The sequence below is a fragment of the Lonchura striata genome, chromosome 2 (genome assembly GCF_050655825.1).
Source record: "Lonchura striata isolate lonStrDom1 chromosome 2, ASM5065582v1, whole genome shotgun sequence".
Taxonomy (NCBI): Eukaryota; Metazoa; Chordata; class Aves; order Passeriformes; family Estrildidae; genus Lonchura; species Lonchura striata.
Genome location: NC_140704.1, coordinates 2,871,539 through 2,896,944, shown reverse-complemented (window position 1 = coordinate 2,896,944; position 25,406 = coordinate 2,871,539). Strand labels below are relative to the sequence as shown.

At 51.4% G+C, this 25,406-nt stretch overlaps 1 protein-coding gene across 1 annotated transcript; it reads left to right on the top strand.

The window, feature by feature from the left end:
- Positions 1–1,009: 1,009 nt before the first annotated feature.
- On the top strand, positions 1,010–25,187 carry ZBTB47 (zinc finger and BTB domain containing 47). Its single transcript, XM_021537972.3, has 6 exons — positions 1,010–1,659; positions 11,952–13,316; positions 16,625–16,772; positions 17,704–17,819; positions 18,179–18,323; positions 19,120–25,187. Exons 1-6 carry the CDS (start codon positions 1,657–1,659, stop codon positions 19,485–19,487), a joined length of 2,145 nt encoding a protein of 714 aa, XP_021393647.3. The 5' UTR covers positions 1,010–1,656; the 3' UTR covers positions 19,488–25,187.
- Positions 25,188–25,406: the final 219 nt, after the last annotated feature.

Sequence of the window (25,406 nt, the reverse complement as noted above, 5' to 3'; positions counted from 1 at the left end):
TTCATCCAAACAGCGGGAAAACACCCCAAAAATCCCACTTTAATCAGATGGACGTTGCTCCACGACACCCCAAAAAACCCTCGGGGGTGTTTCGATGCGGTCGGGTGGGGGTGCTGTGTGTGCCTCAGTTTCCCCTGCCTCAGTAGGATCCAGGGGATGCTCCCAATTAATGCTCCAAATGTGCCTTAAACACATCCAGATGGGGGATCCCCATTTCATCCAAACAGCGGGAAAACACCCCAAAAATCCCACTTTCAATAAATTGCTGTTACTCCAAAACACCTCAAATTGAGTTTTATGCCCCCAATATGCCTTGGGGAGGGGTAATGAGCTGTGTGCCTCAGTTTCCCCCACCACAGCAGGATCCCGGGATCCAGGGGATGCTCCCAATTAATGCTCCAAAAACATATCCAGGTGGGTGCATCCCCATTTCATCCAACCAGTGAGAAAACACCCCAAAAATCCCACTTTAAATAAATTGCTGTTACTCCACAACACCTCAAATTGAGGTTTTATGTCCCCAAAATGCCTTGGGGTCTTTCTGTTTGGTTTGGGGATGGGTAAAGAGCTGCGTGCCTCAGTTTCCCCAATCACAACAGGATCCAGGACATGCCCCCAATTAATGCTCCAAAAACACATCCAGCTGGGAGCACCCCCATTTCATCCAAACAGCGGGAAAACACCCCAAAAATCCCACTTTAATCAGATGGACGTTGCTCCACGACACCCCAAAAAACCCTCGGGGGTGTTTCGATGTGGTCGGGTGGGGGGGCTGTGTGTGCCTCAGTTTCCCCTGCCTCAGTAGGATCCAGGGGATGCTCCCAATTAATGCTCCAAATGTGCCTTAAACACATCCAGATGGGGGATCCCCATTTCATCCAAACAGCGGGAAAACACCCCAAAAATCCCGCTTTAATCAGATGGACGTTGCTCCATGACACCCCTAAAAAACCTTGGGGGTGTTTCGATGCGGTCGGGCGGGGGGGGGCTGTATGTGCCTCAGTTTCCCCGGGCCAGCGGGATGCAGGGATGCTCCCGGGGGGATGCGGCGGTGCAGAGGCGGGTGTGGCGGAGGGTTTGGGGTTCGGGCACGGGGGACAGGGGGTGTCCCCGGGGGGTGGCGGTGGCTGCTGTCGCTTTAAAGGGGCAGCCGCGGCCCCAGCTGATGCGGCGGCTCCAATCAGCGGCTCTTGGCAGCCGGAGCCGCCGCCGCTCCGCATTCCTCCGGCTTTCCCAAAAGGGGCGAACATGGCGATGGGCAGGATGAGGTGAAGAGGAGGAGGAGGACGACATTAAAAAATCAAATTTTAAAAAAAGAAAAAAATAATAGATGCGACAGGGCGAGAGGAAAATTACGAAAAGGAGGGGGAAAAAAGGAAAATAAGGACGGGGATGCAAGAAGCAGCGCTGGCGCGGTGATTTCCTCCCCCCCCCTTCCTCCTTCAAGAGGCGAAAAAAAAAGGAAAAAATAAAATAAAAACAGAAATAAGGCAGCCAAAAGAAAAAAAAAAAAAGAAAAGAAAAAGAAAAAAAAACAAACCACCAAACCAGCAACCCACCCAACCCACCAATTCCTTGTTTTTTTCATGGAGAGCACAAACCCCAGGCCAGCGGAGGAGGACCGGGACTCCTCAGCGCGGAGACCTTTGCATCAAAATGGTAGAGCCTGAACTCCCCCCCTCTCCTTTCTCCCTTTTCTCCTCGCTTTTATTTCCCCCTCTCCCTTCCTTTTCCTTCCTCCGCCGCTTTGCCGACTTCCCAAAGGCCTCGAAACTTGCCCAAATCGGGCCGGGGGGATGCGGGAGGGGGAGGCTGCAGGGGCGATGCTGCATCCGCGCCTGGGGGGCAGGGGAAGGGAGAGAGGGGGCCGTGGATTTCATTATTTTATTTGGTTTTTTTGGGGGGTAGGGGCTATGAAAAGCGCAGCCCGGCCGGTGCTGCATGGGGGTCCCCCATCCTGCAAGGCGAGAACGGGCTAGGTTTGGTGAAAATGGCATTAAAATCCTCCCCCCTCCCACCCCCCAGCACCTTTGGGTGCCTTGGAGTAGGGATGGGGGTGCCTAAGGGGGGCTGAAGTCTGAGCCCTCCCTTGGGAGGACCCCAGCCCGGCTCGGGGGTCTCCGGGAGGATTTTTGGGGACGCACACACTTTTTGGAGCCCCCAGGCTGGAGGATTGGCTGGTGGGGGGGGTTGGGGTGCGCACGATCTGCCGCTTCCTCGGCCATTCCCATTCCCCGGATGACTCCATCCTTTTGCCAATTCCTGCCCGCCTTCTTCCCCCTCCACTCCGTGGCTGCTTCCCGTCGTGGGCCCCCTTTTCCTGGGGGATCTGGGGGGGTCTTGGGGCTCCCCGGCATCCCGGAGGAGCAAAGCTGCAGGGAGGGCGCAGCATCCCCCCACCCACTCTGAAAAGGGGTTTTCACTCCCTCCGAAAAGGGATTTTCCAGTGCTGCTATTAAATAATAATAATAATAATAATAATAATAATAATAATAATAATAATAATAATAATAATAATAATAGTAATAATAGTAATAATAATAATAATAATAACACCAGAGCTGGGGCTCTCGCCTGTAGCGGTGACCTATTTTATCGGCCGGTGTAGTTTTGGGAGGGGTTTAGCTGGAGTTGCGGAGGTCAGGCCTGAGCTGGGAAGATCCACGGGGAAATCCCGCTGGGATGTGCTGGGATCGCGGCTCCCCGTGCCTCGGAGCCTCCCCTATCCCAAAAAAAGTGCGGGGTGGTGTCCATCCCAAAAAGTGCGGGGTTGTGTTTGCCCCAGCGCTGGCTCCGTGCCCCTCAAACGCCCCGGCAAGCGTCCGAGTGGATTTTTGGAAAGGGGAAGAAAGTGCAAGCTTGGAAAAATAAGGAAATGATGATGGATTGATGGATGGGATGGTGGGATGGGGCTCGGCTCCCCCCCACCCCCGAGCGCCATTCTGGGGTTAAACTGGTCGGGATTGGGTTTGGGGTCACGCTGGGCAGTCCCACTCGGCCTGCATCCCTTCCCAGAGGAGATGCTGAGGGACTGGGGGACACACCGCGGTGTTTTGGGGAGCCTTTCATGCCCCGAGGTGGAGATGGAGACACCCAGAGCCCACCCAAGCGAGCAGCCCAGCGAGGAAGACGGGGAAAAGTTGGGAATTCAACCTTCCTTCCACACCCTGCGAGAACCAGAGGAAGATTTGCTTTACAAAGCAAAATTCCTCCTTGGAACGACACTAAGGGATTTATTATTTTTTAATTTTTTTTTTTTTTTCCCCCTGGATCTGTGGTGAAATCTCGCTGGGTGCAAATGTTCTGCCTCCAACTGCAGAGTTTCCCTGAGGATGCTGGCTGGGCTCAGCACCACTCCAGGGTTTTTTTTCCTGGGGTGGCCAGAGGGTCCCCTTGGCCACCTGGGCTTGGAATGACGGCGGAGCTTTGTTCTCCCCGCGAGGAATTAACTCGGTTATCAGCAGGCGAGATAAACAGCCCTGTGTTGGTGTCTGGAGCAGAGACACTGCCACCCCCTCCACAAAAATAACCCGCTGTCTCCTTTGGAGATGGATCCTTTGGAAAAGACAGGGAGAAACGGGAGGTCGGTTGCCTGCGAGTTGATTAAATATCGGTTATTTTTAAGATGCAGGTTTTTCTACTCGTGGAAAAATAAGGGGAGTGGGGGAACCCAACCCAAACCTTTTAGGGATGAACTGAATGTGTCAAAATATCAGAGGGTCGTTGAAGGTTTTGGGGGAATTGCTCCTTTTCCCGTTCTCCCTCCGGAGAAAGCTGAGGGCTCTCCCACGCTGCTGCCTTTCAGCCTTTATAGAGGGGACCTGTGCTGACAAAGTGACTCTCCAGGAAGGGCAAGGGATGAAGTTTTTCATTTGCAGCCACGTTTTCCTGGCCCCAGAAATGTTGGACATCTAGATCCTCGATGTGGTTTGCATCCTAGATGTCCCCTGACATTCCATGGCTCCCTGTAAAACTGGAGGAGTGGCTGTTGGTGGGCAGGATGAGCTCTGTGCCTCCTGCCCCTAATTTTCACTTATTTCTAGGGAAAAGGGAAATGGGTTGTGTTGTTGGGGTGATTTGTGCACGGCAGGGATGGCCCTATTGGGTTTCCTGCATGGGGACACCCGAGGACTTGTCCCCATGTCCTCTGGGGCTGTTGTCTCCTCTGCAGCCAACTCAGTGTTCATCTACCTTTCCTGATGGTGAAAACTGGGATACCTTTGGATATGGGGAAAGACTGGTGCAGATATGATGGATAGAAGACTTAATTACAACAAACTGTCTTTTTTTATTATTATTTTTATGATTATATCTTTTGCCTGGAGCCAAGGTGGCTGACACCCTGTCTGAGTGAAAGCCTTGCTCCCCAAGCTACAGGAAAAATGGTGATAAAAATAAGGATAAAAATAATGCATGTTCATAAAAATGTTAAAAGTGCTGGAGAGGAAGGATCTGGCACATCCAGATCCTTGATCTGGGCAATTGGAGCTAAAGGAAGATGGCCCATGTCAGGGAAGTTGGAACAAGATGATCTTTAGGGTCCCATCCAGCCCAAAGCATTCCATGGCTGGATTAGAGGAGCATGGCTGGTGCTTCCCAAAGAGCCCTGGTCAAGGCTGGGTTAGGATGGATCTGGAGATGGGGACCATCCCCGGGGTCAGAGCCAGGGTTTGGAGAAATGCTCTGGGATGGAAAATCCTGCCCAGCATGCTGGGACAGGTTGAATCCTGGATATTTCTGGTGAGTTTGTGGCTGGGTTAGGAAGTGCTGTGGTTTTAGGCTTTACTGTGGGCTGGGTGTGGGACAAACCCTGGAGGTGTTACATCCCACCATGCTGTTGATCCACCTGGAAGGTTGTGGTGGCTGCTCCAGGGATGGGCACTGTGGTGCCAGGCAGAGGATGCTGTTCTTGGATGGAAACCTCATTCAGCAGTGCCCGGGAGGAGGCTCCATCCATCCATCCATCCATCCATCCATCCATCCATCCATCCATCCATCCATCCATCATCCATCCATCCATCCATCCATCATCCATCCATCCATCATCCATCCATCCATCCATCCATCCATCCATCCATCCATCCATCCATCATCCATCCATCCTGCTGGAGTTCCCAGCCCTATCCCTGGCTACATGGCAGTGGGGTGGCTCGGGGTTGCGATGCCTTTGTGCTCTGCACAAGTGACGTGGTGGCTGCCCCGCTGCAGCCATCCCTGCTCCTGCAGCCATCCCTGCTCCCAGCACTGAATTTGGGGCTCCTGGGGATGATCCTGTGAGCTCTGGGGGGCTCTGAGCACTGCCTGTGCTGTTGTCCTCCCTCAGTGGCAGTGGGGACACCCCTGGGCTCTCTGGGGGCGATGCCTCCCCCGGGCTGGGCCGTGGTCCGGGGCCGGCCCCTGGCGCAGCCGCTTGGCCGACAGCCCGGCTGGGGAGGTCAGCCTCGGGTTTTGTCCTCGTTTCCTCCCTCAACCTTCCCTCCGCTTGCTTTTCTCGGGCAGGAGAGGGAGGGGACAGTGGCTTTGCTGTGTGTGCGTGTCCCCCGGGCTCTTCCACCCCAGCAGTGACTCTGTGGGTGGGCCTGCATCCCACAGATGGAGGGCAGCATCCCACCCCATGGATCCCACCCCATGGATCCCACCCCATGGATCCCATCCCATCCCATCCCATGGATCCATCCCATCCCATCCCATCCCATCCCATGGATCCTATCGCATGGATCCCATCCCATCCCATCCCATGGATCCCATCCCATCTCATCCCATGGACCCATCCCATCCCATAGATCCCATCCCATCCCATCCCATGGATCCCATCCCATTTCATCCCATGGACCCATCCCATCCCATCCCATGGATCCATCCCATCCCACCCCATGGATCCCACCCCATGGATCCCACCCCATGGATCCCCTCCCATCCCGTGGATCCCCTCCCATCTCATGGATCCCATCCATCCCATCCCATCCCCGCCGCCTGCTCCAGTGCCAGCGCGGTGGCTCGGGGACATCTCCATCAGCCACGTGTCACTGGCTGTGCCAGGCGCTGGCGGGGCCCCCATGGCCTGGCTGTCCTGTGTGCCCTCAGCGTTTGCCAGGGCCGTGCCAGCTCTGCTGGAATCCACCAGCATCCCGTCGGGATTTGACCCCAGACCTGGCTTTGCCCGGCTCTGGAATCACCTGCAGGGCTTTTGCCCCACATGTTGGGTCTGACTGAGCCACACCTCTTTCAGAGGGGACAGGGACACACAGAAGGGTGCTCCCATCCAGGTTTTGGTGCCTCTGCTCTCCTGCAGGGATTGGGATTTGTCCTGGGATGAAAATAATGTGGCATTGCTGAAGCCTCTGTTTTGGAGCACAGGCTGTGTCTGAGCAGGGACAGCGCTCGGCTTCTCAGTGCCAAGCTCCCAGGGCATGGCACTGCCCTCACTGTCACCCTGGTGGAACAGAGGGACGGTGTCCTCGATGCCATCACCATGGTGGCATCTCCCAGGAGCAGCATCACCTCACTGGGACGATTTTGGGATGGGGTGTGACCGTGGGGTTAATCCATCCATCCTTGGAAGGGTCACACAGTGGCTTTGCAGCTCTGTGTGCAGAAGGAAAGGAGAAAAGCACCCAGAACAGCTGATAGAGTTTAACAATTTTTTAAAATATGAGATATAAAAAAGAAGCACAAAGCCATTAACCCTCGGTGGGCTGTGCTGTTGGGAAGGGAGTGCCTGCACCCAGTGGATGAAGCTTTGTGTTGCTCATCCTACTCCTCTCCCAATGCTGCTGGTGGCCGTGGCACTTCCAAAAAAACCCCAAATTAACCTTTTCCCCTTTGCAAAGGTAGCAGGGAGACAGGGATGAGGGATGGAACTGTCCCTGTTCCATTGCACTGGTGGGCCTGGTACTGCTACCCTGGGAAAAGCCTGTAAATGCTGGATATCATTAATAAGAAATTAGAAACAACCAAAAGGGAGGGGAAAAAAAGAACACAAACCTGTGAAGCATCTGACTGTCCCACATCTGGATTAATGCTCTTCCTCACCCAGCAGAGGCTGGGAGATATTTTTTTGGGTGCCAACACCGCAGGATGAGCATCGCTGAGCCCCTTCCCCTCGCCTGCTCTCTCTGTGGCTGCATTTGGCTCTGCCTTGGGCACCCTAAAGCCTTTTGGACAGCACAGAGAGGAAAAATCACTTTTTGGGATGGTGTCAGCAGCATCCCCGAGGCCCTGGCAGGGGACGGGCACATCCCGGCGGGCAGGATGCCGGCGGTGGGCGCTCGGCGCCTCGCCAGGCGGGGCTGTGGCTGGGCTATTGTTTTCCCTTCCTGCTTGTTTTTCCGGACAACCCTCTCGTAATTAAATAAAAACACCCGTCGAAGGAGCGAGCAGAGCCCACCCCCGGCGCGGTCCCGTGCCGAAAGCACCCACGGAGAGCTCCCCGGGGAGGGAGGGCACGGCAGAGCGGTGAAGGTAGGCCACAGGTGAGGGACAGGCGCTTTGGGATGCGGCTCATCCCTCTCTCTGCCAGGTTCCCAGCTCTGGGAATGGCTGGTTGGGCACTGGGATGTGCACGGTCCAGGCAGCCCTGCTCCTTCTGGCCTGGGAGCTGTGGGAGGACACCAGCGTCGCATCGCTTCCATAAAAATCTTCCGGCCTCAAAACTAGGGAGAAAAGGCTGAAGGTTTCGTGCAAGGGTCTGGAAGGCGGAGGGCAAGTTGTAGGAGGCCGAGGATTAAAACCGAAAGTGTGAGTGTTTGGGATTTGTAATGATGCCCCTTTGTATCCTCCCAGCTAATCTGTAAAAATGGGGGTTTAATGTTATTTCTTTCTTAAGCAAAAGTCAAGTTTTGACATTAAATAGTTCCAGCCCAGCTCTTTTGTCCTGAAGTGCAGCAATGTCCAAATTGCAGAGGGCATGGGGGACTTTTTTTTTGAGGAGCAAGTGCTGACATTGTATTTAGCTCCTTATTAAAGCACTTTTCTTTAATGCAATTTAATACTGAAGGTCAACTATGAATGCTTTGGTGGTTGGAAATGATACAGAAAAGCAGATTGCTTTTTTTTTTCTACATCTTGAGGGTGAAAAATTTAAAGAAATCACCAAATTTTCTGCTGAATGGAAAGTGGTTCAGAGGCAGCTGGTCCTGTCACCACTTAAATGTGAATTTTATGCCCTAAAACCCTTTGTCCTTTTGCTTATGTGGGAAAGAATTGCTCATGGTCCTCAATGCTGTGGTGATGAGGGCGCTAGAAATGAACAAATAATTAATGAAATAAATAAGGGGCTGGTGAATGTCAGAGATGGTCTTCTGGGGGACTGAGGATTTGAGTATTTGAATATATCCAGAGTGGCCCAACCTTCTGGTCCTTTGGGGAGGTTTAGAGCTGCAGGAACATTTAGGGATCTCATTCTCAGTAGCTGCTAAGTGAAAGTGCTTTTTGTCATAGTACCTTGATTTAAATCCAGCAGCAAACACCTTTCAGGGCAGGTGGGCAGGTTCGTGGGGCTGTTTAGGGAAACTGAGGCACGTGGCAGGGTACAGGTGGAAATGCAGCTTGGGCTCCACCTCCTGTGGTGGGATTTTGGGTGGTTTGGCTGGAGAGAGGCTGCCCTGCCCCAGTGACCATCAGCATCTCCTTCCACCACCGTTCCTTACTCATCCTTTCCTTCCATCCCCTGCCATCAGGGCTCATCCAGCCCCCATCCCTCTCCCCGAGCATCCTCCCCATCCTCTGGCCGGCCTGTTGCCCTGGAAGCTGTTTTGGGATGGGACTTTGGCAGCACCACGTGAAAACTCTCTTAAAATAGAGCTGGAGGGCAGCGTCAGGGCAGAGAGAGCTGGCTGGAGGCGCCGCCGGCCCTCAGCGTGCGGAACTCGCGGCCACACCGCTTTCTAATATTTTTTTGGGGTGTTTTTCTGCGCTGATGATACCAGAACTTTGCTTAGAGGTTGGCAGTGTGTGGTGGGGCCCTGTAGTTATAGGGTTTAGTGCACCCAGTGAGCTGCCCAGGTGCAGCAGGGGATGGAGGTGGGATGGGTGACCTGCTCTTCACCCTAAACAGAGCCAGAGGGGCCGGGTGGTGATGGTGGAAAAGAGCAAAACTCGTGATTCTTCTTCTTTTTTTTTTTCTTTTTCCGAATATGTATTTTTAACACAACAAATATTAAAAGGGATATATATTTCAAATATTTGTGTTTTCCCAGTGGAAGAGCACTGGATTTAACCCTCCCATTAATCCCCATTAGTCAGGCTTCTCTGCTCCAATGGAGCTGCAGGGACGGGAGCTGCCGGAGGGGCATTTTGGGGCAAGTTGGGGTCTTTCTGGGGTTCTCACCCCGGCAGGCGCCTCTTGTCTCGGCTCTGGCTCCGGGCAAGCTCACGAAAAGCATCTGAGAGCAATAAAGAGCAAAAGGCTCCCGCTGACAAGCCCGGGCTGAAGTCACCGGCGGGACGCGGCCAAGACACGCATTGTCCTCGCCGCTGCTGGGACTGATTAGAGCCGCCTGGCAAGGAGCGCCGCTGGGTGAGGGATCAGCCCCCTCTGCCAAAAATCCTCGATCCCCAGGGCAAAAAAAGCCAGCTTTTGCTTCCCATGCTGGGTGATGCCGCCCCACATTCCCCTTTTCCCCTATTTTGCACCTATTCCTCCGTGGATGTCCCTATGCCAAGCTTGGGGTATCCTATATGGAGAAGGAGATGGATCCCCGGAGGAAAAATCTGCATTTAGGGTGTTTTTTCAAGAGAGAACCTGGCAAACAGCAAGCTGCTCTGCTGAATTCCTGCTGTCTCTTCAGCTTTTGATATTTATTACATCCTTAATTATTTTTTACGTGTCTTGCGGGGTTGGGGGGGGTAAGCATCCAAGATCTCATCAAAATGTTCTTGGCAGTTGCAAGAGGCTTGGAAAATGGTGAGGTGGATGGGTGATCCAGCTGGGAATGCAGCATTTTGTAACAAATACATATATAAAGAATGTTTCTATATTTATGTGGTTTTATATATAAATAGTTTAACTATATATAAGCATGAATGTATAAAATATTTACAATATTAATATATATAAACTATAAAAAGTATATAAAATATATAAGTACCCAACCCTTCTCCTACCTCTCTGCCCTGCTCCAGGCTGCCGAGCCAAGAAATTGGAGTAGAACTGGTTTTTTCATGTTTTTCCTGGGTGCCAGCACTTGCTGGGATTCTCCAGGGCTGTCAGGACCATGCAAAACTGAGATCCCTATTGGTTGGACGGGTTGGTTGTGGAGCACAAATCCAACAAAAATGAAAAAATTTGGCAGGGATGGGGAAGAGTTTTTTTGCTTGTTGGGAAAACAGAGACGAGAACACCCTTTTTTATTATTTAAACATTTTTGTCTTTTGCCTTTGGCTCACCGGAAAAAAAAAAAAAAAAAAAAAAAGAAGACAAACAGAACATGTCTTGCTGGAATTTGTGTGTTGATCAAGAGCTGCCATTTGTTCCATAACAAAATGGGAGTTGAAAATCTCTTTTTGGAGCAGGAGGTGCAGGATAAACCTGGCAGGTAGAACTGTCCCTTTCTGCCACTGTTCTGCACCATGTCCTTGGTCACATCCTACAGAGGTCAGGAAAAAGGGTGTTATGGGGTCTGGATGTGTCTCCATCCAGGATTTGGGTCTTCAGCAAAGGATGCCAAGGGAAAGGGTGTGTCCCACCTTCTTTTAATACAGGGCACAGGTTTTAGGGTGTGGGATCCCTTGGATTTGGGATGGAGCAGGAAGACTCATCCTGGGGCTCAGGTAGGACCAGGAGAAGGGATGTACACCAGGGATAGTCTGGACCATGTGAAATACATGGGAGTTGGATTAAATACCCAGAAAATTCAGCCTGAGGAGGGTTGGCAGTGCAGCATTTCCCAGCCTCAGGGTGCTGCTCCCTGATTTGAATTTTTCCAGGCAGTGCCTTTCCCCAGGCAATGGAAAATGAGCATTAAAAAGTGCATAAATCATCCCAATGAATCCAGCTGTGAGTGAGCTGCTGTCGTGAGTGAGAGCACGTGGCGTAATTCAGAAATATCAGAGGATATTGGGCTTTATGTTATTATCTGCAGAAACAGGGAGCTATAAACTCCTAATTTCCTTTTGTTTAGGGGGATACATCTCAGTAGGTGCCTAAAATTGGCTTCCTGCTTGGGGCAAATACCCACCTGGATCTCCATCAGGTTCGAGTGGTCAAGGCATCCCCTCTCCTGTGTGACATCTCTGAGTGAGTGTGGACACCTGAGCCTGCCTTTGGACCTCCTCAGTGGCCATGGTGCCTCCTACCCACCTTGAAGGGATATCAGTGGGTGCTTGTGTGGCCCTGACCTGCCCTTTCACTGGCACTTCTCCTCCTTGGTTGAGTCTCCTGGACTCAAGCTGGTGATAGAGCTTCTTGGTTGGCATCTTCAAGCTGGGCCTGGTGGTGGAGGTTCGTGGTGTTCCAAAGATGGGGCTGATGCTAGAGCATTTTGATTGACATGTCCAAACTGTGGTTGATGATGGAGTTTCCTGGCTGGTATCTCCAAACTGGGGTTGGTGATGGTGTGTTTTGGTTGGTATCTTCAAACTGGGGTTGATGATGGAGTTTCTTGGCTGGTATCTGCAAGCTGGGGTTGGTGATGGAGTGTTTTGGTTGGTATCTCCAAACTGGGGTTGGTGATGGTGTGTTTTGGTTGGTATCTGCAAGCTGGGGTTGGTGATGGAGTTTCCTGGCTGGTATCTCCAAACTGGGGTTGGTGATGGAGTGTTTTGGTTGGTATCTTCAAACTGGGGTTGGTGACAGAATGTTTTGTCTGGCACCTCCAAGCCAGGGCTTGGCAATAGTCTCTCAGGTGTTATCTCTGACTTGGGGATGCACGGACAGGGATGGATGGCACGGCCAGAAATGTGTTTTTGCGGGGACAGAGCCCTGAATGATTTCATTTCTTTCCTCCCCGCAGCTGATAGTCGAAAAAACGACTGACTACCCTTCGGCTGAGTACTCCCTGGTGGAGGATGTAGCCCTCCACTTCACGTGTTTGATGGACAGACTGAACGAGCAGCGCCTCTTTCAGCCGGACCTGTGCGACGTGGACATCGTGCTGGTGCAGCACAAGAGCATCTTCCCGGCGCACAAGGGGGTCCTGGCAGCCTACAGCCAGTTCTTCCACTCCCTCTTCACCCAGAACAAGCAGCTGCAGCGCGTGGAGCTCTCTCTGGAGGCCCTCACCTCGCAGGGCCTCCAGCAGATCCTCAACTTCATCTACACCTCCAAGCTGCTCGTCAACTCCTGCAATGTGCAGGACGTGCTGAACGCGGCCGCCGTGCTGCAGATGAACAACATCGCGTCCTCCTGCCAGGACCTGCTGGACACCCGCTCGCTCAGCCTGGCCACCGACATGGCCCTGCCCGCCGAGGGCTGCGCCGGACCCCCGCCCTACTACTGCGAGATCAAGCAGGAGGTGGACGCCCCCCACCCCAAAATCTACGCCCGGGAGGGCAACGACCCCTTCTCAGTGCGGGTGGAGGACGGGACGGGCAGCGGGGCGCTCCCCCCCGGCCCCGCCAAGCAGTACTACAAGGAGGAGAAGGACGGAGGTCCTGGCGCTGTCTGTAAGATGGAGGGCGAGGAGTCTGAGGAGGACCTGGACAGCCAGGGCTCCTACAACAGGGAGCAGATCATCGTGGAGGTGAACCTCAACAACCAGACCCTCAACGTCTCCAAGGGCACGGAAGGGAAGGCGGCCGCCAGCGAGGCGGCCGTGATGGGGCGGCCGGACGGGGATGGGCGCGACACGGAGGAGGACGGGGAGGAGGAGAATGAGGAAGGGGAGGAGGAGGAGGAAGAGGAGGAGGATGCGGAGGTGGGGGAGGAAGAGGAGGAGGAGCGCAGTGAGGAGGAAGATCTGGAGGAGACGACGGAAGAAGAGGATGATGATGATGAAGATGCCTCAGAGATGAAAAGGGAAAAGAGCGGGCAGCCCCGCAGGGGCAGCCGGGCACCCAAAGCCACTAAATCTGCCATGGCAACCAGGTCCCAGGAGATGGCCAAGGTGGAAGAGGAGGAGGAGGAGGAAGAAGAAGGCCAGAGGGGAAGAAAGAGAAAGAAGGAACAAGACGGCTTGGGCCAGAAGGTGAAGCTGGAGGAGAAGCAGCATTATCCGTGTAAGAAGTGTCCCCGGATCTTCAACAACCGCTGGTACCTGGAGAAGCACATGAACGTCACGCACAGCCGGATGCAGATCTGCGACAAGTGCGGGAAGCGCTTCCTGCTGGAGAGCGAGCTCCTGCTGCACCACCAGACCGACTGCGAGAAGAACATCCAGGTGAGCGTGGATCCATCCAGGTGAGCATGGATCCATCCAGGTGAGCATGGATCCATCCAGGCCGTGGACATCCCACCAAGGGGGAAATGCCTTACCCTGGTCTGGAGCAGCCTGCTAGAGATGTCCCACCAAGGTGGGGAAACACCCCACCAAAGTGGATGGATGTGCCATCAAGGTGGGGACATCCCACCAAAGGAGGAGCATCCCACCACTGTGGGACATCCCAGTGAGGGAAGGGCATCCCAAGCGCCATGGAGGTCGTCCCCTCCAGCTCCACCATGGGATGGGTTCGTGCTTAGATAATTTTGATGTTGCAGTTGGCACAATGTGTAGTGGTTTTGGTTGTTAATTAGAGATTTTGAGAATTTGAGATACGAGGTTTTTCTTCTCTATGCAGAACCAGCACAACATGGCAGCTGGGAGGGAACCTTCCTTCACCCATGACTTGTATCCAGACTCAGGAGGGTCCCACAGTGGCCTGGAATCAGAGGATTTGTGCCACAGGGCTGTGGCTTCCCCTTGACTGCCTGGGTGGAAACACAGAGTTAATTTTTGAGGAGTGATTTTTCTTTTGAGTTTATTCAGTTAATCTGGATAAAACACTGCAAGCCCTTGATGGAGACACACTCCAGCATTCCCACACAGGCTGAACCCATTTTAGCTTAATTTGAAGATTTGCTGACAGAAGTTAAAACGGTTTTAATCTGCCTTTTGTGCTTTTTTTTGTGTGTGTATTAGCAAATTTCTGAGTGTGTTTGACATCCATGCATGGCTTGGGCTTGGTGTGGCCTTCCTCTGTGTTAATGAGATCCTGTGTTGGCAAATTGGCTTTGTTAAATCAGTGCAGTTTTGGGGGGATAGGGAGGCAGCCAATCAGAGCAGCAAACACTGAAGATCCCTCCAAATTCCCGTCTCCTAATTCCTGTTGAGCTTTTACAGCATGATGCTGCTAAAAATAATTACAAATAAACCAATTTATGGTTTATTTCTCCCATCACCCTTCCCACCAGTGACCAGATTTTGAATGATCTCACAGCTCTCCTTGAAGGTAACACAACCCAAGTGCTACTGGAGCCCTTCACTGATGGCATCCCAAATAAAACAGGGAATGAGGCAGATCTTGGCAAGCAGGGAACATTGAAGCAGGAATGGTCTTGGCTCAGAGGTGAAGCAGTCACTGACCCTTTGGTGCATCTTCCTGTCAAATTCACAGTGCTGAAGTTGCTTTTTTTGGATGTTTTTTCCCAGGATGAGTGTAGCTCCAATACCTGCGTGGTGGTGGCTATTTCAGGGCCTAACATAAAACCTGGGCAGTTTAAAAGGAGTTTTGCCAAATGTTTATTCAGCTTCATCTGCTTTCCAGGTGGATAACATGGGGCTGTCACCTCATTGCTTGTTTTTTGTTTTGCCCCCTCCTTTTTATCCCTTTTCCAATTAATTTTGGAATAGTAAGAACAACAACTGTCTGTATAGTGACCTCCTTCTGCCGAAAAAGGGATCATTGTCTCCCACTTAATTGAGCATTTTTAATTTTACAAATAGCCAAATCCACTCCATTTGCTCTGATAATATTTAATAACTTTATCAACATCTCATGGAATTATGTCTGGATGGAAAAGGATTTTTTTTGGCACTCTACCTATAACAGTTTTTATTTCTTGAGTTTTAATCAGATCCACAAAGGGACTATCCACATTTTCTCAGTTTGCTCTGCTGCTTTCTTTCTTTGTTTTGTCCCCAAATTTCATCCATAAAGCTTTAGGATTTAAGCATCATCCTACTCCTTGTGTTCACTCCCCATCTCCATAATGTGCATCCTACCTCTACCATCTCAAAAGTGATTCATCCTTTTCTTTATTGAGATAAATGTTTTTATTGCCAGCTTCAGTATGTCTTCCCTTTTAACCTGCAGGGATTTATATCCTCATTCTTTCCCCTCATTTGGACATTACTTCTGTATTTTTGCGTGATGCTTTTCAGCACTAAGTGAGGACACAGCTCGGCTCTCCAGGGTGTTTGGGCCCAGCCCTGGGGTTTTTTCTACCTCTGCTGCTTTCCCTCTACCTTTCACTTTGAAATTCCCCTGCTTCTTTCATATTAAGTGGAGAAAAGGGATATTGATGTGTCTTTGATATCAGGCTGTAGTACTGAATTTGCCCTGAAATATCCCTTAAGACATAGATAAAGCTGTTCTGATCCATGGAAATACATACTTGGGAGCAGTAGGACTTGGAGGACTGCTCATGTTGACATTTGAGCATGATGAGGCTTGGGAATGGTTCTGTGACCTTAATTTTTCCTTTGGGGCACCTAAATATAAATATATATGGGAAAATACAGTGACTTCACAGCATGGTGGTGTGTTTGCCACCGTATCACAGCAAAATTTGGCTGAAACCCATCAAGGAGCATCTGTTCCTCTGGGAAGGAGGAGAAGTGGAGGAATCCCTCCCCAGGTTCTCAGGTACAATTCAGCCACGTTGTTGCAAGATGCCTTCAAGGCATGAATTATTTTCTCAGCAAATCTGCAAGGAGAGAAGGGATGGTTTTAACCCTGTTGACCAAGAGGAATATGAGCCATGGAAAGGTAAAGGGGAAGGAGTTGACCCTTGGCTCCTGGCATGGTTTCCTTGGTGGATATCTCTCTTCTGTGTTTCCCTGAGCATTGAACTGGTCTCACATGCCTCCAGGAGGTCTTACACAGAAGCTGGAGCTTTTCCTGGGAACTTCCAGAGGAACACTGAACTTGTTGGAGCTGAAGTGATTCTCTACCTTAACTTTTTGGGGCAGACTTTGCCTGTCACATTGTTCTCATTGTGCTGATGAACTGGTGGTTTGGGTCCATTTTGGTCCTTTTGGATATCATAGAATCATAGATCTGTTTGGAAAAGTAATTCAGTGGTGAATTATAAATAATATCTGCTGAAGACTGAAGTTGTACTGCTCTGGATGGGGATTCTCCTTCTTTTCATACTTTTTACAAATTTCCAATGCACAGAGTGTTGGGATATTTTAAGTAAAGTCTTCATTTAGGAATAAAATTCCCAGCTGGGAATAGGGCATGAGCTGTTGCTTATCCAAGTCCTGATACAGCCATTGATGGAGATTCCACATCCTTCCCTGGAAGGTCATTGCCCCTTGCTCATCCCATGGATAGAAATACGAAATTTGGAGGTTTTGAGGTGACAAGTTCTATATCAGGCTTGCTGGTTGTTATGATTTTTGATATCAGCTGTAGCTTTCACCATAATATTCCCTTTCCATGTTTCCCTTTCCTGCTTCCCTGACCATCTCCTGTGTCCTTGCAGTGCGTGACATGCGGGAAGGGGTTCAAGAAGCTCTGGTCTCTCCACGAGCACAACAAGATTGTCCATGGCTATGCAGAGAAGAAGTTCTCCTGCGAGATCTGCGAGAAGAAGTTCTACACCATGGCCCACGTGCGCAAACACATGGTTGGTGAGTGTGGGAGGCACCACGGGGAGATCTTCTTGGGGGTGTTGGTCCATCAATTTGGCAATCAGAGGTGTTTTCTGTTGTTGTCATGTTGGGTGTTCAGGGCTGGGCTTACTCTTGGGTGAGTTTTCTCACATCCCCATCTTGAAATTTGGCCTGATACTCGATGCTGAACTGATGTCTTCTCAGTGCTGGGTTTGGACGTGGTGCTGGGGAATCCTATTGTGGATGCAGGCAAACCCAATGGGAAGAGATGATGGTGTCTGACTCAGTTCAGAAGGCTGAATGATTTCTTTATTATGACTATGCTAAAATACATTAATATACTATATAAAGGAAGATACTAAAACTACAAAAAACTACAAACCTACTTGTTTTAACTATAACTCACCCACAACTTGTGATCCTCTAATGAGAGTCTAGACAGGTGGATCTAATTGGCCATCAGGCCCAAACAATCCACCATGATCCAACCAAGCAATCACTCCAGGTAAACAACTCTCCAAACACATTCCACATGAGAAAAACAAGGACCAGAAATAGAAATTGTTTTCTCTTTCATTTCTCTCTGTGCACCTCTGTGAAAAATCCTGAGAGAGTGAGAGAAATGTGCTGCCACAGAATCCCATTTATTATATTGGTCAGAAGTGATCAGAGGAAGGTTTGAATTGTCAGCAGTGTAAAAGGACCAGTGCTGGGCTTTGAAAAGCAAATTTCATATGACGACGGTGTTTGGGTCCCTGGGCTTTAGAGCCACCAAAGAGATCCAAAAGAACAGGGGTTTGGAAGGGAAATGCTTGAGATGTTGCTGCCGTTTATCTTCCAGAGATGCTTTGGGTTTGCTGGGGTTGAGCACGGGGAGCCGGGGCTGGGGTGTGGGGAGGTGGATGGTGAAGGTGTGTGGAGGCTGCTGACGTGCCCCTGTCCCCACCAGCACACACCAAGGACATGCCCTTCACCTGCGAGACCTGCGGGAAGTCCTTCAAGCGCAGCATGTCCCTCAAGGTCCACTCGCTCCAGCACTCCGGGGAGAAGCCTTTCAAGTGTGAGGTAAGGCAAACGAGGGCAAAAACACTGATTTGGGGAGGGTTCTTCCACTCCTTGGGGCTTCCACTGTGCTTTGTGCCAGTGCAGCTGTAGGGATGATCCCACGCTTTTCCAAACTTTGCATCACCTCCTGGTTTGAAAGTCCCACCAACTTTATGATGAAACTTGTCCAATGCCAGGATCTGTCCCCAAGTGCCTGGACTTTGCAGCCACCCCAAGCCCATCCAGCCTGCAAACCTGGCTGGGTATGTCCCAAAATGCCTGTTTTGGGGGGTTTCTTGAGGGGATTTCCTTGCTGGTGGTGATTTGAGGGGAATGTGGGGATATTTTGGGTGCTCATCACCAACTCCTCGCTCCCACAGAACTGCAACGAGCGCTTCCAGTACAAGTACCAGCTGCGCTCCCACATGAGCATCCACATTGGCCACAAGCAGTTCATGTGCCAGTGGTGTGGCAAGGACTTCAACATGAAGCAGTACTTCGATGAGCACATGAAGACGCACACGGGTGAGACCCGCCCCTTGCCTGGCCCCAGATCCCTGCAGTCAGGCTCTCCCTGGAAAGAGTGATGGCATGGGAGGAACATCTTTGGGTGGGTGGCAGGATGGGGTTTTGGGGGTCCCCAGTCAACTCCTTCAATGACTTTTGGAGAGGCTTACAGTGGTTCATCTCTGAGCTGGACACACAGGAGAAATACCAACAAGGTCTTCTCAAGAGGTCAAAGCAAAATTTGCTGGCAAACTTGAGAAAAATCAGGGAACTTTGGTGAAATATTTAGTATAGCATTCAACCAACATAAAACACTTCTCACAGCATAATACTTGGCCCATTCAACTTAGCAAACTTTAAACACATTTGATCTTAAGGTACTCAAAATATTGCAAGGAGAGGAAATTAGAAGAAAAGCAAAGAGAGAAAAACAGAAAAGATACAGAAAATCACATATATAGTTACCAATTTCTGGGTTCAGACAGAACTTCCAAGACAAAGGTAGAGTCTAGATGAATGGGATGGTCTTGCATTTAAATTTGAGGCTTTAAATACCCCTTGGTCCTCAAAGGCTTTCTTCCACATTGGACTGCTGGTCATTTGGCCCTCAGGAGGTGGATTAGGGGAGAGTGAAGCATTGCCCACCACGTGCCATGACTGACAGACACTGCCAGGCTGGGATACAGGCTCTGGGATGGGATGTGGGGCTGTTCACTGCCTCACGAGGGCAAGGCACATGCCTTAATTGTCGAGACACCAGTCTCTGACACCCAGCCTAACCAGCAGCTTCTCGCCCCTCTTCTCCCACGCTCAGGGGAGAAGCCCTACATCTGTGAGATCTGCGGGAAGAGCTTCACCAGCCGCCCCAACATGAAGCGGCACCGCCGGACCCACACCGGGGAGAAGCCGTACCCCTGCGACGTCTGCGGCCAGCGCTTCCGCTTCTCCAACATGCTCAAAGCCCACAAGGAGAAATGTTTCCGCGTCAGCAACCCCTTGGCTTCGGACACGGCCGTCCCCCAGCCCGCCACCAGCCCGGCTCCGCTGCCCCCCGGCCCCGGCGTCTCCCCCCTGCCCCTGCCGCTGCTCCATCCTCTCTCACAGACCCTCCCTCCTCCTCCTCACCTACCGCCACCCCCTCCCCTGTTTCCCGCAGGGAGGATAAATTCAAACAACAATTAGGTTCCCCCCTCCACCCCAGCCATGCGCCTGCACGGACTGCTCTGCCCTTCGGGAATGCCTTTCCCCCGGGGAGCCAAGGCTTTGCTTGCTCTCTACCCCCCCTTTCCTCCTCATTTTGGGGCTGTTTTGGGTTTTTATTCCTTTTTCTCACCAGTCATTCTCCGCAGAGAGGGGGAGCAGGAGGAAGCCCCCCCCGCTGTCGAGGAGCGTGGGTGTTGGGGGGGAACCGCCGTCCGTCCGTAAGGGTGTAGGTAAAAGGTGTCACTCTCAGTTTCATCTTCCTGCTGGGATGCTGGTGAGGCTGGGAGGAGCAGGATATCCGGGCTGGAGCTTGCTGGCCAGTGCATCAATATTTCAAAGCCGAATTCTAGTTAGTGGTGCTTGAATCCCTGTACTGTAAAGCTGGTCTTTCAAGTCAGGCTCTTCACCCACGGGGTTGAAAGGTGGGCACCCCAGGGGAGCCCGTCACTGCCAGGCCCAGTGGCCCAGACGAGTGAGCAGATGTCCCCATTGGAAAGCCATTAGCATGCTCTCGTTAGCAGCCCTCGACACGTCTTCCCTCCAACAGGTTTTCCTCCTCCACAGGCAAAAGCACAAACACCCACCTTGCATCTCGGGGCATCTGCAACTCGCTGTCGGTTCAGTTCCGGGGTGCCCTAAGAGAGCTGGGCTCTGATGTGTCCTTTCTGCTGATCCCGGCAGGAGCTGGGCTCCTGGGGATGCTCTGGAGTCAGGGAGCTGTTCCTGGGAGAGCTCAGGTACCTTTGGGACTGGCAGGAGGGTGGCCTGGGACAGAGGAGCAGGACGCTTCTGTTTCTCGACAGAATCGGCCCAGAATAGTGCCTTAACAATCTGAACAAACCCCTGAGGGGCAGGTGAGCTCCAGGTTGGTCCCACTGCAAGGTTCAGAGCTAAAGCAGGGCCATGTTCAGCCTGGGGATGATGGTGTCCCACTCTCCAGTTTGTTGCCTGCTTTGGTCTCCCAAGCTTCACTTCCCCTTGTGGTGCTGGCATCTGTTGCCCTGACCTGGTTTGTGGGGGGACCAGAGGGGACCAGTGAGAGATGTGGTTGTTTTGGTGATGCCCTGTGGTGTTGCTTAGGGCTTGTTGAAGATGTTGAGGTCGAGCTGGTCTTTGTTTTCACTTACTTTCAAATAATATGGCTGGCTTCATGCTGAGGAGGAGGAGAAGAGGAAGGCTTTGCCGTCACCTTTTTGTTGGGCAGTGAGGTCCCAGCAGGGTCTCTCACTGCTGTGCTCTGCCCCAGGGTGCCATGCATTGTCCTGACCACGGCTGTGGGGTCCCTGCTGGGGGAATTGTCCCCTGTGGAGTCAGAGAGCACCCAGCATGGGCAGAGAAGGGCTGGCAAGAGGTGGGGGGTGTTCCAGCTGATCCTGTGCTTCTAAAGCTGGTGTTGAGGCCACCTGCGGGCCAGGTCACGGAGGAGGTGGTGGAAGCACTGTTAGGTAAGAAGGAAAGAGGTCACCGAGTGGGCTGCAGGAGCCTTTTCTCACCCAGCAGAGTGCTGGGGACAGGGACCCACATCTGGCTCTGCAAAAAGTCTTGGTGCTTCGTCTCCTGGACCAAATCAGCAAAGCACTTGGGCAGCACTGAGGCTGTCCCTGCAGACATGGGAGGATTCAGGGGCTTTCCTGACTGGGGACATGCAGCAGCCTGACAGGGACAGGACCGGGGAGCATCTGCTGTTCTCCTGAGTGCTCTTTGAGGTGACTGGTGTCACCCCCTTCTGAGTGGTGCCCCACTGGTGCCCGGCATCTTGGGAAATCTGATTGATGTTAGCATTTTGGAGCCACAAACTTCTTTTAATCTTTGTGTTGGCTGGGATCCTGTGGATCCCCAGCGTGGCTCTCAGTACCAGTGAGCTCACCCCCCATCTCCATTTGCTCCGAGCACGGGGAGGTTGCTATGGCAGAGCTGCCTCACCTTACTGACCTTCTCAGGTGGGTTCCAAAGGCTTCTCTGCTGCCCTCCTCCATGACCCTGGGGCTTGTTGGGATGGTGCAAAGCCTCAAACACACCTGTGAGGGATGAGGGCTCTTGGGGCCATTGGCTGTCTGAAGGGACCATGACCCGTACTGGAAGATGCTTTAGAGAAGCATTCAGTGAAACCCATGGAGGTGCTGGAGTGGTCCATGCTGTCTCCTCCTCTGCTGCCTCCCATATTCCATCCCCTTGGGCTTCCTTGTGCTTCTTTCCCCTCATGTTCAGTCTTGAGGCAGGATGGGAGCGCTGTGCCCTGAGGAGGGCTCACCTATGGTCTTCTGTGACGGAGCCCATCAGCCGACAGACTTCCCCCCCATGTAAACATCCATGCCGACAGTGTGCTCCCTTATTCCACTCTCCTGGAGGTGGCTTTCCCTGTTCCTGTCCCAGTTCATCCTCTCCCAGTGAGGACCTGCCCCCCTTGGACATCTCTGTGAGATGAGAGCACTTCCTTGAGGCTGGAAGCCCAGCGGACAGCCCAGTGAGCGATCCCAGCCACGTCCGATCCCCTTGGAGAGCCTGCTCGTAGAGCCACTTGGAGACATTGAGATGTGACCATGCACACAGCACTTTGGAGAACCAGATCCCTGCTGCTCCCTCCCCTCTCCAAGGCCTGCGTAGTTCCCAGGAGTCCTACAAGGCCTCCGAGCCCTTTTGTCCATGCCCTGACAGCCCCAATGTGTCTCCATGTCTGGTTTTCGTTCGCGTACTGAGAGCTCAGACGAGTCGCTCCCGCAGTGCCTCGTCCATCCCGGACCCGTCCCCGTCACGCTGTCGCACCCCTTGGGGTTAGACAGGGCAGGAGAGCTGGGTCCGTTGTTTTCAAGCTTTTTATGTTTTACTTTTTTTTTTTTTTAATTTTTTTTTTTTTTTTAACTCTTGCACCTTAATCTCTCACATCCCTTCTTTGACAGACCGCGAGGGTGGAGAGGGGCTTGATTTCCATTACGCAGTTCCTGAATACGCCGTAGCTCAACTTTCAGCTGACAGCTCTTCCCACACACCTAAACCCCAGTCCTGTCTGGGCCGGAAATTTTTTTTTCCCCCTCCACTCCACCCTTTATTTGAACTTTGGGGAGGGAGGGAATCATGTGGGGAAGGTCATTTTTGGTTTATATATCCCAGGAGCCTGGTAGCACAGACCAGTTCGCCTCACGTATCCATGAGGCACAGCTGGCCCTTCGGACCACAGCCATAACCCTGGCGCGGTGGGAAGGTGGTGGATGGATGGACGGATGGGTGGGAATGGCTGTGACAGTGCAATAGAGACGAGCATCCGCTGCTAGAGAACTCCTCTGAGGTTTGCCCGCAGTCAGGAGGGAAGGACAGACGGACAGACGCCCTTTGTTCACACGGACGGCGAGAGCTTCCCCACACGCAGCCCTGCCTAGAGACACAGAACCACGACGGGAGTTGGGTTGAACTTACAAAGGAAGAAAATAATCATTTTTAAAAAAGGAGAAGAAAGAAAAGAAAAATAGGAATAAGAACAACCTCTGTAGCATGGAACTTGAAGGAGATGAATGAAACCCCAAGCACTTGCCTCAAAACTAGTTTCTCATGCCTGGTGTTCGGCTCTGAATTATTTTACGGCATTCAGTATCGGTTGCCCAAACATGCCAAGTTAAGAGTGTATTGGTGGCTCTACAAGTGTGAACAAACTAAACAAAGCACTTTATTCTGTATAGATTAAGGGAAGGCGGGGAGGGGAGGGGAAGCTTGGATGCTTTTCGGAAGCGTCTTAAGTAATGTTCTAGGAAATGTATTATTATTATTATTATTATTACTTTTTTTTTTTTATGACCATGTGTAATCAATATATGTTTATCTTTAACTCCAAGTACAGCAGTTACTCTCTTTGGGATGGTGTGAGGAGGGGGAGGCTGAGATGGTTGGATTAGTCCATCCCCGTGGGGCCAACTGAGGCAAGTCATTGTCTACCGCAGGAACGGGTGAGTCTTGCTTCATCGATGGTCCCGTTGGCCAACGTCCAGGAGGTCCCAAGAGGTTCATCAAAGCCACCTCCCAGGGCACAACTCCCAGTCAGACATCCCCATCCCGAGCCATCTTCTGCCTGGGGGTGCTGGGGCTGCTCTCTGAGCCGCCCACGAGCCCAACAAGTCACGGTAGGGAGGCTGGTTTGGGTTGTCCCTCAAGGCCAGATCCTTGGCCATGCTTTGAAATCTGCTTTTGGCCTCTCACCAAGGCACGTTGGGGCTTGCTGAGCTCTGAAATTGGTGAGAAGTCAGAACCGGGCCCTTTCCACTGCGTTCTCCCAGTCTGGAAGTGTTAAGACTGTTACCAAAGAGGTTGCAAGTGGAAGGACTGAATCAATAAACGATTTGTCTTTTATAAAAGAAAACCAAAAGCTCCACCACTTTCTTTGTTACTTTAATTTTGCTTTATCTTTTTCTTCTCCCCCCCCCCCCCTTTTTTTTTTTTTTAATTTTCTTTTAAAAGGGTTTTTTTCAGGCAACTGTGTGAGCAGTCAGAGATGGGAGGATGAGGAATCCTGTGGAATGTTGACTGCTGCCACTGTTTCGCATGTACAGGCTCTGTGTTGGGTTTGGTGGGAGGTGTGTGCGTGTGTGTGAGACAACTTGACTGCTGTGGGGCCAACAAAAAAGGAGCTTTTCAAGGAAGGGTGATGAGTGATGAGAAGAAGGAATTCTGTGCTTACAGCCCTGGGATAAGGACTGAGCACCTGGCCCTACTGGCTCTCAGGTCAGTGTGAACTCTGAGTAGGAGCTCTCCAGTCTCTGTTGGCTGTGGAGAAACCAAGGAGCACATCCAAAAGCAACCAATGCCTTTATTAATTTAAAGTGGAGCACGGGGAACCTCGACAGTGATATCAGCATGGATATTGGGAAGATAATGGAAGAAGAGATGGTTTTCCCTCAGCCTTTGGATGTAGTCTTTGCCACTGTTGTTAACTGTAGGAGGATCTGTGCCACTGGAGCTGTTGTATCTGAGCCAGGAAGACACCAGGCAGCAGGGAAGAGTGATGTCTCTCTGAGGATTCCTGGTGGCATTTCTTACCCATGATGGCCTTTAAACTGACACAGCCTCTTGGAGATGTGGAGGAACATCCCCAGGCCACACCTTCACTTGGTGATGTCCAACTTTGCCTCCTTCCTGGGACCAGCGTGTGCTGAGATTCGCCTCTTGTTGCTCAAGCAGTGGGCTATTTACAAGTTCTTCTGGGTATTTTTATACAACAGCTATTTTTCCTTTTATAGTTTCCTGCCCTGTGCCAGTGGTGGCTTCTCCACAGCTCTGCAATGGATGTGAATCACACGTGAGCACCAAACTCCAGTTTATTTGAAACATCTTGAGCCTTTATCAGGGACCACATCACAACAACTCATGGAAGGTCAGCAACATTCTCCTGCTGGCTTCAAAAAGCCCAGAATTCCTCCAGGAGAGCTAAGAAATGTGGTGAGGTGAGTGGGGGTTAAACCTCAACAATTTCCCAGCATGAATTCAGCAAGAAGAGCTGAAGCAAAGGTCATGGAATCACAGAATCATTAAGGCTGGAAAATGCTGGAAAATGCCAGATCATTGAGTCAACCTTTGACCAACCACCACCTTGTCAACCAGACAGCTTTCACTCATTCCTTGAACACTTCCAGGGATGGTGTTGCTGGAGGCAGGAGGTGGGATCCTGACACTACAATAAATTACTTTTTAAAATTATTATTCTATTCAGGGATATTTTTTTTTCCTGAATTATTCTCTTTTTTTTCTGCCAAAAGCTATTTGGAAGATTCATCTTTAATTAGCTTGGGAATTCTCAACATTAATTTCTGCAGAGCTAGGCAGAAGGTGTTTATTTCTTTTCCGTGCTTTTTTCACACATTTGATTGTTTCAAAGATTTTTGTTCCTTTTTTTTTTTTTAAGCTACTTTGTGACAG

Excerpts from the sequence above, each read along its gene's own strand:
- ZBTB47 (XM_021537972.3), top strand. Across the intron at positions 17,820-18,178 it reads AGAAGCCTTTCAAGTGTGAG|AACTGCAACGAGCGCTTCCA; the intron begins GTAAGGCAAACG and ends TCGCTCCCACAG. Across the intron at positions 18,324-19,119 it reads GCACATGAAGACGCACACGG|GGGAGAAGCCCTACATCTGT; the intron begins GTGAGACCCGCC and ends TCCCACGCTCAG.